This window comes from Crocuta crocuta, unplaced genomic scaffold (assembly GCF_008692635.1).
Source record: "Crocuta crocuta isolate KB4526 unplaced genomic scaffold, BGI_CrCroc_1.0 scaffold586, whole genome shotgun sequence".
NCBI classification, from domain to species: Eukaryota; Metazoa; Chordata; class Mammalia; order Carnivora; family Hyaenidae; genus Crocuta; species Crocuta crocuta.
In genome coordinates this window covers 2,338,529-2,351,566 of record NW_027532407.1, presented here as the reverse complement: position 1 = coordinate 2,351,566, position 13,038 = coordinate 2,338,529, and the positions used below count along the sequence as shown (strand labels likewise).

General features: G+C 41.3%; 1 protein-coding gene across 1 annotated transcript in view; it reads right to left on the bottom strand.

Moving 5' to 3' along the window:
* COG3 (component of oligomeric golgi complex 3) overlaps positions 1-9,209 on the bottom strand; it is a 64,599-nt gene extending 55,390 nt beyond the window's left edge. Inside the window, exons 1-2 of the mRNA XM_077778752.1 lie at positions 8,915-9,209; positions 951-1,097 (exon numbers count right to left, since the gene is read on the bottom strand). Coding sequence (XP_077634878.1) covers positions 951-1,097; positions 8,915-9,088 — 321 coding nt within the window. The 5' untranslated portion in view covers positions 9,089-9,209. The remainder of the gene's footprint in view (positions 1-950; positions 1,098-8,914) is intronic.
* Positions 9,210-13,038: the final 3,829 nt, after the last annotated feature.

Here is a 13,038-nt window from a genome sequence, read left to right as displayed (position 1 = left end):
CAGTTTATTAAGCATCTAACTTTGGTTCAGGTCACGATTTCAAGATTCGTAAGTTCAAGCCCTGCATCGGGCTCCACTCTGAAAGGGCAGAGCCTGCTTGGGATTCTCTCTTTCTACATCTCTCTCCACCCCTCCCCCACTTGTGCTTTCTCTCTCTCTCTCAAAATAAATAAATAAAAAGAGGTGAAGATTGACCTTATACAAGCATGAAGGATAAAAATGTTTTATATCTTGATCAGAGTGGTAGTTAAACTTGTCAAAACTCATCAAACTATAAACTTAAAATGAAATGAAAACATTTTATTGTATGTAAACTATAACTCAATATATTAGTTCTTTTTTTAATTTTTTTAATGTTTATTCATTTTTGAGAGAGAGAGCGAGTACAAGTGGGGGTGGGGCACACACGCTAGGGGGACCCATTATGATAAGCAGACACTGGGGGAGGTCAAAAGTACATGAAACATTAAAACCTTAATTATTAGCTATCAATGTCCAAAGTTGGAATATCATCTGTTGTACAAATATAATTGGGCAACAGGTTTATTTAAAACACTTACAGGGGCTCCTAGATGGCTCAGTCAGTTGAGCATCTGACTTCAGCTCAGGTCATAATCTTCACAATTTGGGAGTTTGAGACCCACACGGGGCTTACTGCTCTCAGTGCAGAACCCACTTCAGATATCCTCTGTCCCCCTCTCTCCCTGCCCCTCCCCTGCTCATTCTCTCATTCTCTCTCTCAAAAATAAATAAAACATTTTAAATAAATATAAATATAAATATAAACACAAAACAACCAGAGCTAATACAAAATCAAGAATGTTCTAGAAAGATTGACGTTAACTATATTTTCAAAGGTTTAGAACTTTTAACTAAGACATTTTTTTATCAGCGCGGTCTTGAGATATTTAAAATAATTGAGCATTCTTAGAAACAACAATGCCATTCACCTGCTGTGCAGTTTCAATTCTTTCTTCTTCCATTTCTAAGGAAATGAAACCCTTCAAGAGAATGTCTTCTGTAGATTCAGGTATTACTGAAGGCTCTCCAGCAGGCAGTGACTGGGATGTTAAACTACACAAGTCTTCAAGTGGAAGCTTCAAAAAAACAAAAAAAGAGCCACAAAGATATTTACATAACTTGAAAATTCTCTAAATTCATGATTGTTATTCCATCTCATTTGTTTTGAAAGAGAAAGGAAGGTTTTCTATTAAATCATTTGAGATTAGTAACTGCCATAGGATGGTAACACTTACAGCTATTAAATGCTAATCTCAAAATGTAAATGTGATACGGTTATCCGCACCGTTAGTAAAGCAGGATTTTTGAGTTGCCTTTCTAACACTGGCAGTCAGTCTGTGCTAATCAACACACATTTACTTGACCCTCATGAACTGGCACCGAAGGCAAAAACCTGTATGCCGCTGAAAGCAGTTTGCCTTTCCCAGTATCTAATGAAAGAGCCTGGCCTCATTAATGCTCGCCAATAGAAAATAAATCACACCCAAGAACTATCAATCAACAAACGAGACCTCTTTCTGCCATTTCTACCACTGGCACACTTCACCCACACCTTCTTGATGGCAAATTTTGAAATTACAACTGAGGAGAAACCATTTCAGAGTTTCCCATTAGATTCAGAAGAGCCCACCTACAAGGCCTCATTTTGACACCATCAGACCCACGATACTTTCCAGTTCTCCACTATTACTAAAGATAGTTCAGGTGTTAATTTACCTATAGTCACACAGACATACTATTTTTGGACCTAAAATAAAGGAAGGGTGGATGAAGGATAAGGTAAAAGGGCCCAAATGTTTCAATTTCAGTGTTTACTCCTTAGGGCATAACATTTAAGGTCCATCTATAGAAAACTTTGACCCAGGGCCTTAAGAACCTGCCCCTGTTTTTCCAGATAGAAAAATTTCACCTGAAGATAGACTTTTATCTTCAAAGCTAAAAAAAGCTAGATGAACAAATGCACCATCACTAATTTAGAAATACAACCCTTTGGGGCACCTGGGTGGCTCAGTTGGTTGAGCATCCAACTTTGGCTCAGGTCATGATCTCAGTTTGTGGGTTTGAGCCCCACGTCAGGCTCACTGCTGTCAGCACACAGCCTGACTCTCTCTCTCTCTCTGCCTCTCCCTCCCCACCTCTCTCAAAATAAACATTAAAAAGTATACTACCTCAGGTAAACACTATTTTTAAAAAAAAATTAAGAAATGCCTTTTAAAAATAGGCTTTAAAAGGATTTTTTAAATTTTATATAGAAAGAAAGAACATTCATGTGTGAATGGGGAAAGGGCAGAGAGCGAAGGACTGAGAGAGAGAGAGAGGGAAAGGAGAGAGAGAAAATGAATCTCAACCAGGCTCCATGCTCAGCATAGAGCCTGATGCAGGGTTCAATCCTAAAACCTTGGGATTGTGACCTGGGTCAAAATCAAGAGTCAGACACTCAACCGAGCCACCCAGACGCACCCAAAACAGGCGTTTCTGTCCCGAGTTCAAGTGTGGCTCTACCTTCTAGCCTGGGGAAGAATGTTATAGTGCAGCCTGGTTTGAACACTGCTCCTGCTCACTTATAAGCTGTGTGACAATGGGCAAGTTACCTAATGCTTCTAATCCTCAATTTCTAATCTGTAAAATAGGAACTACAGTATCTGTAGCATGAAGCCTTTGGGGAAAAATGAAAATGCAGGTGTGGGAAAACAGGGTTCTTGAACTACTGGGAAGTTGCAGACAAAAACAAAAAATAAAGTTCGGCAACGTCCTCAATCTGCCTTCTACCCACAAATGACTCTGACTCAAGAGCCAGGAGGTCATGAGTATGTAAATACATCTTATTAAGGGTATCAGTTGTTCATGTAAACCCTTCCTGAATGGTGACATAATCTTTCAGTATAAAAGGAGCACGGCACAGTAAGAATTCAGTTTCTCAAATCCAGTGAGACTCTATCTTGAGTCCAAAGTGTCATCAGCAACTGTGTGCTGCCACCAGGGGTTCTGAAGGTAAAAGGGCCTAATTATTTCATTTCGATTCCAGTCTTTAGTGTGGAGGCAGAGGAAGCTGAGCTGAGTCACACTACTCCTGACCTGGAACCATTCCTCTCGCCAACAACAAGCTGCCTCCTCGGAGGGAGAGGTAACCCTACCAGAGACAACACTCCATGGATTTAGCATAATGCTGCCATAGAGTAAACACTCAATAAATCTGAGCTACTGTCATTTGTCAGTTTATTATTATTCCTATTTAGGAGCAGCAACAGAGTCAGTAAATCTATAAATCAGAATCTATCGTGCTCTTGGGAAAAGAACAGTCCATAGGCTATCTTCTTTTCTTAATGTTTATGTATTTATTTTGAGAAAAAAGAGAGAGCATGCATATGCATGCATGCAAGTGAGCGAGGGCCAAAGAGAGAGGGAGAGAAAGAATCCTAAGCAGGCTCCATGCTCAGTGTGGAGCCTGGCACAGAGCTCAATCTCACGACTGTGAGATCATGACCTGAGCCAAATTCAAGAGTCGAATACTCACCAACGGAGACACCCAGGCGCCCCCATATCTTTATAAAATCTTATTTCACTAGTAGTAAAATTTAATTCTATATGAACTGACTGTGACAAAATTCAAACATGTAATTCTATCACCAACGTTTACACAACACCTAAAGGTGACGGGGGAAGGAGATGTGGATCAGGCTCAGATGAAAAACATACCACAACGCACAGGGAGACTGAGCTAAGGTAAAGAAAGCTGGACAGAGCGCTGCTGAAATGCACTCATCAGTACACTCAACACAGCTAAAGAATCAGTCAACTTGAAGACAGTCATAAAAATCACCCAACAGTAAAACATCAACAGGAAACAGAGAAAATAAAAACCAAACGCAATATCCTAGAACAGTGAGATGATATCAAATTATCTAGTACATGTATAAATGGAATCCCAAAAGGAAAGAGAATAGGGTAGAAAAAAATGTTTAAAAAATAGTTGAAACATTTCCAATAAAAGATAGCAAACTACAGTTCTGAGAACCTCAGAGAATCCCAAGCAGAATCTCTCTCTCCTTCTCCCTCTAACACACACACACACACACACACACACACACACACAAATGCACATGTACACACATGATACTCAAATTCCTAAAAATAAAGTTAAAAAATATACTGGGAGACAGAGGAGAAAAGAAATAGACAGAAGAATGAATATAAGAATTAAAGATAAGAATTACAGCAGACTTCTCAGAAATTAAACAAATCTTTTAAGTGATAAAAGAAAAAAACTGTCAATCCAGAATTCTTTATCTAGTAGAGTATCTTTTTTAAATGAAAAGGACTGTTTAAACAAAGCTGAGAAAATGCATTTCCAACAGTCTTGTACCACAAGAAATGTTAAAGGCAGTTCTTCAAAAGCAGATGAAACATAATACCAGATGGAAAAAAGGGATCTTAAAAACAAACAAAACAAAAATTCAAAGCCTCTAGAAATAGTTAAAATAAAAGTAAATATGCTAATTTTTTAAAAAATTTTAATCACTCAGAAAGATAAATGTCAAAAGCAAAAATATATATCAGGGTGTCTGGGTGGCTCAGTTGGTTAAGTCATGACTTCTGATTTTGGCTCAGGTCATGATCTCGTGGTTTCTGAGTTGAAGCCCTGAGTTATGTCAGGCTCTGCACTGACAGCACAGAAACTGCTTGGGATTCTCTCTCTCTCTCTCTCTCTCTCTCCCTCCCTCCCTCTCCCTCTCCCCTACTTGCACACTCTCTCTCAAAATAAATAAACTAAAAAAAAATTTATCTTCTAATTTACTTTACAAAACAAAATCATATGAAAACTGTAGACACTTAAGAAGGTAGTGTCAATAGTCAGATAAAATCTATAGTCTAGATGCTGTGAGTAAACATGATCATGTAAATATATGAAAAACATTCTATATGATTACTTCATGTACAAATACTACTTTTCAAGCATGAGGACTTTTAAATACCAGAAACAGAAAAAGGCTTCCTGTCCTGTTCCTTTGTTCTCACTAACACAAAACCATTTTCTCTAAAACCGAGCAAGAGAGAAGCCACATTAATTGAAACTACTTTTTTTTAATGTTTATTTATTTTTGAGAGAGAGCATGAGCGGGGGAGGGGCAGAGAGAGAGGAAGACACAGAATCCGAAGCAGGATCCAGGCTCTGAGCTGTCAGCACAGAGCCTGATGGGGGGCCGAACTCATGAACCACAAGGTCATGACCTGAACCAAAGTCCCAAGCCAAGCTTAACCCACAGAGGCACCCAGGTGCCCCTGACTGCAACTACTTTAAGAAATAATCATTTTTAAAGAAACAAAACAAGTTACTTTTTAAAAGAGTACGAAAAAACGGCCCCATTGGGTACATTTGTTCAGCTGTCTTCTTTTCCTGAAGCACCTGGAACAGAATGGAAAATCAAGAAGGGGTGTGCTGGTGTCACAAACTTTCCTGTTCTGACCTTTCATTCACTCCTGCCTCTCCTGGCCGGCTGAGTCAGTAGAGTATAGACTCTGGATCTCAGAGCCGTGAGTTCGAGCTCCAGCTCCACGTTGGGTGTGGAGATTACTTTAAAATAAATAAACAAACAAACAAGCAAACTGACTCTCACTCAGTAACTCATTCACTCCTGAGTCCTCTGGCACACTACACTATGCTGACTTCTAGATGGGTCTTCACCACCAGAGTGAGAAGAGCACAAATACAGGTACCTAACCAGCAGTCCTAGAGAGCTATTGTAGAGTGTATACAAATGGTACATTAACATATTAAATAGCAATTACAATAAACAATCAACCTTGCCTGACCAGCTAAGCAGGTCCAGGTAAAAAACAAATACCCCTTTCTCTCCCAAACTTGATTTCTTGCACAGTTCCGGGTTGGAGAAAATCACTTTCATAATCTAAACAATTCATTCCCTAAACGAAACCTGATGTTACTTTCTCCGTGTGAAGCAAATCATTGAAGATGTATAGATGGAATTGCAGAACCATCTGCAAGGCACTTAACCTCTTCTTTTCTTACCTTTGGTCTGAGTGACACCTATGCTCAGATCACAAGATTCTAATCTACGCTTTCAGGCTATCAGTCATGTGGGGGGAAAGCATATGAATAATACAGTGCTTGTAGCTCACTTGCCATGTGCACTTTACATACATGATTTCACTAAATTCTCACAACCCCCCAATCAGACAGTAAGTGTATTATAATCCGCATTTTATAAAGAAAACAGGCTCAGAGAAGTTAAATATACTAAGAACACACAGCCTTTAGGAAAACAAGTTATAATACATTTCAGGGTTAGCTATTGTAGCATGTATCAAGAACTACTAAATTCAGCAGAAAGAAAAAGGCCCTCACTACTTAATTAATCTTGGCTACAAGAAACCAGTCTACCTAATATTCTACTTCAAATTCTTTTATTTAACACCAAAAAACAAGATATAACTTCCTTCCAAAATATGACTAGTTCCTCTTCATAAAAGAGACATCTTATTTTCTAAAGAAGTTAACAGCTTTATGCTATTTACTGAAGCATCAGCTGGCCTTTTGCTATTCAACTAACTTGCTCAGCGCCAGCTGTTCAGGAAGTAATTTATCTTGTGAAAACTGTGAAACACTACAGAAAATCCTTTACAGACACGCTGTTTGGACAAAATAAAAATTGAGCCATTCTTTTTCAGCACCTGTGTCAAGAGTGGGAAAAGACAGGGGCACCTGGGTAGCTCAGTCGGTTGCAGATCCGACTTTTAATCTCGGTTCATGTCATGATTTCATGGTCCGGTTTGTGAGATGGAGCCGTGTATTGGGTTCCATGCTGACAGTGCGAGGAGCCTGCTTGGGATTGTCTCTCTCTCTCTCTGCCCGCCCCCCCATGCCCCTCTCTCTTTCCCAGTGCCCCTCCCCGACTTGTGCTCACACTCTCTTTAAATAAACATAAAAAAAAAAGAGTGGTGACAGATAAAAGAATTCCGTTCCAGTCTTCCCTCCCCACATATAAATACTTTTAATAAAGGGAAACAAGGGCTATAGATAGCTGAAAAACAATGATCCCCCTGACAGATTCCCCGGACAGGAAAATAAAGGCCATTTCATTCCCACAGAAATCCATCCAATACCTACACTGCATATACCAGAACACCCTCATTCAACCCCTGAACTTGTCAAGCTCATCTCTTACCTTTGCATTGCTTTTTCCTCCCCCTGGAAGATTATTTCTATAGTCTTTGCAAGGCTGGCATTTTGTTTTCCACCATGAGTTCTCGCCTTAGATTGTCATTTTCTTAGAGAGCCTTCCTTCCTTATCTAGAACATAGCTCATCCCTTTCCGTCATACTATCTTGCTTTATTTTCCTTATACCATGACCACGGTCTGAACTTACTTTGTTCTTTTCTACAAGCTCATGATCACAATTATGTCAGCTCTGTGAAGCTAGGAGCTTGATTTTCTTATCTTTCTATCCTCAATTCCTAGCCCAGAATAGGCACAAAATATACATTAAACAATTGCATGAGATTAATGTGGGTATTATACTGCATAAATATGAAAAAAAATAGGATGAAAATGAAAGATTCCATTTACTTCACTCCAACACCTTTCCTTCATGCTCAACGAGAATAATAACAGTTTATGAGCTGAGACAATAAAAACAAAATGGGTTACTTTTCCTGTGGACTCTGTTCCCCACAGGTGCTGTGATGCCCAAGGATCCTGCTTCCGTAACAGGCCAACTCAATTATAAATGGACTGGAACATTCATAGAGCAAACAATTTCTATTATCCAGAGCATACAAGACTTCGAGAGCCAAGTCAAAGAAATTTCCACCTGTTTCCTCATTTATTTCAGCACAGCATCCTACAGGTGAACAGAGAAACCCAAGAAAGAACACCTGTATTTTATGGCAGAGGATGCAACAGTGAAAGTGAACTTTCAAATCAAAGTTCTTAATCTCTAAAACTTGAGGGTAGGAAAAAAAGTTTAAGTCTCTAAAAGCAATCCACCTTTAGACACAATCCCAAACCGTGTAAAATGAGTGCTTCCAACATTAAAAAAAAAAAAGACAATTGTCATTATTAATAAAATAATAATCCTAAACCTGGCCCTCAAACCAGAAAAAAAGTCTATCTGCAATTCGTAAGATGTTTTTTGATACTGCAACTACTTGAACTGAATCACACAAGTGATAATATGCGTAACAACATCCCAATGATAATGAGAATTAAAAACACTGACACTAACTCCGAAAACCAGCATTACCTAGTAACGTACTGACCCAGCTTTCAAAGAAAATTCTTTTCTATTGCTCTGCTATAGGTCAGATAAATCGATCTCCCATAATCTGCACTTGATGGAGAGTTCACTGCTCTCTGTGCGTTGAGTGAAACCTCTCTCAAGATCAAGTTTTTGTCTCTCCAAGTGCCCCATGGAAAAAGGAAGCTGGGTTATTCATTAAGGCGGTAAATGAATACTTATAAGGAGGTTGTCCTGAAGCAAAGCACTTCGGGGTCGGTGCCCTCTCCCGGGACATGGTGGGCAGCAGGGCCATGCCCCAGCTGACAGCACGGACACCCGGGGCAAGACGCCCACGGCAAGGCTCCCAGCCAACCGTCCCACACCGCAGGCGGAGGGCTGGGTGCCAGCCAACACCGGCCACTGGACTCCCCGCAGTCGTCCCTGCGCGAGAGCAGAGTTGGCGGTCGCCGGCGGGGCCAGGCCTGACAGCCCGGGAAGGTGAGGAGCGTCTCCCGCCGGACCCGCCACCTGACCGGGGAGGAGGGAGAGGAGACCCCGGGCAGAAATCTGCAAGGCCCAGGTCCGCGGGCGCGCGAAAGAGGCATCCCAGCCCGCGTCCTCGGCGCCCCAGCCCAGTCCCAGCCCGGCACCTCACCTCGGACGGCACAGGCAGGTTCTCCACCGCCGCCTTCAGTTCCAGCACCGAGTCCGTCTGCCTGTCGGTCAGCGGCGCGGTCGTGTCGGGTCTCCGATCCCAGAGGGCCAGCTTCTCCCGAGCGTCCCGCTCTGCCGCCGCCTCAGGCGGCAGCAACAGCGCCGCCTCCGCCATCGCCGCCGCCCCTGCGGCCCTCAACAGCAGCGGGGTGGAAGGGACCCCGACAGACAGGCCCGGGCCACTTCCGGGGGAGCCGGGGCTTCCAGCACGGCACCGGCGGCGGGGCGGGGCGGAATACCCTGACTCCGGAAGTGCTTCCACAGTGTGTGGGGGCGGGACCGAGGCCAGGACAGACGTGGCTCTAAACGGGGGATAAATATTTCCGGTTGGGATGGAGTAGAGAGAGAAGAATGTAGGCCCTGACGGAAATAGATGTGCCCCTACCGGAAGTCTTCGTCAACTTCAATAACTTTATTGTAATGTGGCTTCAGTTTATTGACAATTGAGCTACGTGACACTGCCGGCAGAGGTCCTCCTGGACTCCCGGATCTACTGCCTCTGCTCACTGCTGAATCGTCTGGGTGGACTGTGTGGTCTCTGATTTCCGTGAAGACAAGTTGACAGTTTCCACCGCCTAGATCACGACCACAGTATAAAATTTTCCAACATCCAGTGATTCTCTAGGTAGAAAACCAAATTCTGAAAACATAAAAATTAAAAGATTTCTGAATAGCAAACATCATTAATAGTATTAGATAACTGGAAACAACCTAAATGTCCAACATTGAAGAACTGGATTAATTCACGGCACAGACATATAGTTGAAATACTATTCTGTCTTTTAAACCTTGTATTATTTTGAGCAACAGAACAAATAATTATACTATTAGATATATGTAAAATAAAAGTTATATATTCTATAACTTATAGAATAAAATATCTGTGACTCCATATTGATAAACAAATGATTGAATAAATAAACGGGAGAGAAGGATACCTCTACAGAGGAACTCCAATCAATAAATATAGAATGAAGATAAATGGTAATAATTGACAGTCAAGATCTAAGAGTGGATTCTAAAATTAATGGGTGAAACTTTGAGGAGAAACAGAAATTTGCATTGTATCAAATGATCTCTGCAAGATATTTATTAATAGCAATGGGAGAGGGGGAGATATTAAGTTTACAGTGGAGAGATCTGGCAAATATTACCTTAAGCAAGCCACAAAAGTCAACAACATTCTAATCATGAAAAAACATCAGGCATGGTCAAGAGACCCATGAAACGATGCTCAGCATCCCTCCTCATCAGGGAAATACAAAACCACACTGAGATACCACCTCACACCACTCAGAGTGGCTAAAATGAGCAAATCAGAGGACTCTAGATGCTGGCGAGGATGTGGAGAAACGGGCACCCTCCTACACTGTTGGTGGGAATTGGGAATGTAAACGGGTGCAGCCCCTCTGGAAAACAGTGTGGAGGTTCCTCNGAAAAAACATCAGGCACACTCAAAATGAGGGCTATCCTGCAAAGCAACTGACCAGTATTCTTCAAAGGTGCTAATGTCATAAAAGACAAAGAAAAAACTGAGGGAATGTTACATATTGAAGGAGATGAGGCAGCCATGACTGCTAGATAAACAGTAGGAATCTGGATTAGATCCTGGAACAGAAAAAGGGAACACTGTAGAACAAAATATAGATATTTTAACAATGTCTATAGTTTAGGTAAAAGTACTGTACCAATGTTAATTTCCCAGTTTTGATTATTATCTGTGGTTATGTAAGATGATAACATTGGGGGAAGCTGAATGAAGGACACATCTGAACTCTGTACTACTTTTGTAACATTTCTGAAGTCTAAAATTATCTCAAAGTCAAGAGTTAAAACACTCATGTTGTAGAAAACATGTATCCGCATAAATGAAGATGGTTGGAATTACTAATTATGGGTTTTTTCTTTTCTTATCTTTTTTTTTCACTGTTTTCGCACCAAACCACTCTACCACTATTTCCTGAAGAGTCACCTTGTAGATATAAGACAGACTGATCTTCTTGTTGAAGTACCTGAAACTTTGTCTTCTTCTATCCAGACTGATCTCTACTTCCAAAAATTTCAGAAGTAAAGTTGTTTCTGTTGAATTTTGTGATGTCCATTTTTCATCAAACATCATCCTTTTATATTCATCCAAATGTAAACATTTTTCTCCCAAGTGTCTTTTTTTATTGGTTTTTTTTTTTATTTTAAAGAGAGAAAGTGAGCAGGGGGAAGAGGCAGAGAGAGAGAGAAAGAAAGAGAGAGAGAGAGAGAGAGAGAGAGAGAGAGAGAACCTCAAGCAGGCTCCACGCTCATCAGGGAGCCCAACACAGGGCTTGATCCCACTCACCCTGGGATCATGACCTGAGCAGAAACCAAAAGTCAGACGCTCAATCAACTGAGCTACCCAGGTGCCCCTCTCCCAAATGTGTTTCTATTGCCGATTTTCCTAAATGCCGATTTTCCTTTCTTCTAAAAATTATGTTTAATTCCTTAAAATATGTTTAGTAACCGGTGATTCATAATACTAAAGTGTCAGAGTAGGTCATTGAGAAGACATGACCACAACCGACCTGAAAACTTGACTCTGGCAATCAGAGGCTCCTCGCCTCTTCTTGGAATGTACCTTCTGTCCACTGTTCCCACAGAGGAGGTGTTTTCAAGGACACAGCCTTAAGAGAGCAATACGTTGTTGAAACCGTCCGGACTAATACATGAACCCAGTGTAGGCCTCTATATAAACCTTTAAGATTCTGGCAGGCCGGCGCGAAGATCTACTTGTCTCACAGCTGACCAGGACTAGCCTTCCCTTGCTTCTTAAACCTGCCGCGCCAATCAGGAGTGGCCTGTCACCTTCTTCGGTCTCTGATAGCCTTCCAATGGTGGGCTCCAGTTTCTAATTTCACCAGGGAATTCCTGAAGCTTCAAACCGACATAAAGGGATGCAATGCAGGTCAGGGCACCCATGGAAAAGACTTGAGCCAAGACTGAATGTTTAATCAGCTGCTGTGAGATCACATGTGGGGAGAGAAAAATAGATATGCAGCATAATAATGGCTGGTCTATTCTTAAACTGAAGAACTGAGAGNTGGGGGGGGGGGGGCAGCAGAGACAAGACAAAGAAAACAGAATAACAGCAGTTTTCACCGGGTGTTTTAATTTTGCAGAGCACGAGCATAGAAATGTATACATTTAAACAACGCAGTGGTTGCTCAAACTATACTAGAAATGTGGTATGCAATATACCGAATCCTTCTGCTTCAGGCTGTAATGCTCTTTCCTGTATGGACAAATATTGTCTAGCCTCCCCCTCCAAAAAAATTACAAGTTTCCTAAAAGGAATCCTCTTTTTAAAAAGTGTTTATTTATTTTGAGAGACAGAGTGTGTGTGAGAAGGGAGGGGCGGAGAGAGAAAGAGAAGAGACTTCCAGGACTCAAACTCATGACCTGAGACAAAATCAAGAGTTGGACGTTTAACTAACTGAGCCACTCAGGCAGCCCATGAATCCACTTTTATACTCTGTATTACAAGTCAAATTGTTTCCTGTTTTCAGTTAGTAATTAGCTTATTCCCAGAAGCACCAGCCGACAGGACAAATACAATTGCAGATTTAATTTGCTACTATAATTCTGACAAGATATTTAAGGATTTCTAATTGTTTCCATAAAATCAGTGAAATTGATATAACAAAAGCTCATATTGTATATACTCATACATATATACATATAAGATACGCATATGTAGTGTGTGTGTGTGTGTGTGTGTGTGTGTGTGTGTGTGTATACAAGAGACAAGAAGACAGGGTTGCATAGACTATCTTGGGAAAAGGACAAAGATGAGGTCAGAGGAGTTTCATGCCCGAACTATCAAGGTCCCCATATCACAACAGACGACATTTTGTATCATTCAGATTTCACTTCTGATTCTTGATCAAAATCATATGAGTAAGGCAGCAGAGGAGTTACTCTCTTTCATTCAGAGATAAGCAAATGAAACACAAGATGGGGCCCAACCCGCACCGCCAGCACAGAGCCTGCTTGGCGTTCTTTCTCTCTCCCCCTCTCTCTCTCTGCCCCTCCCCT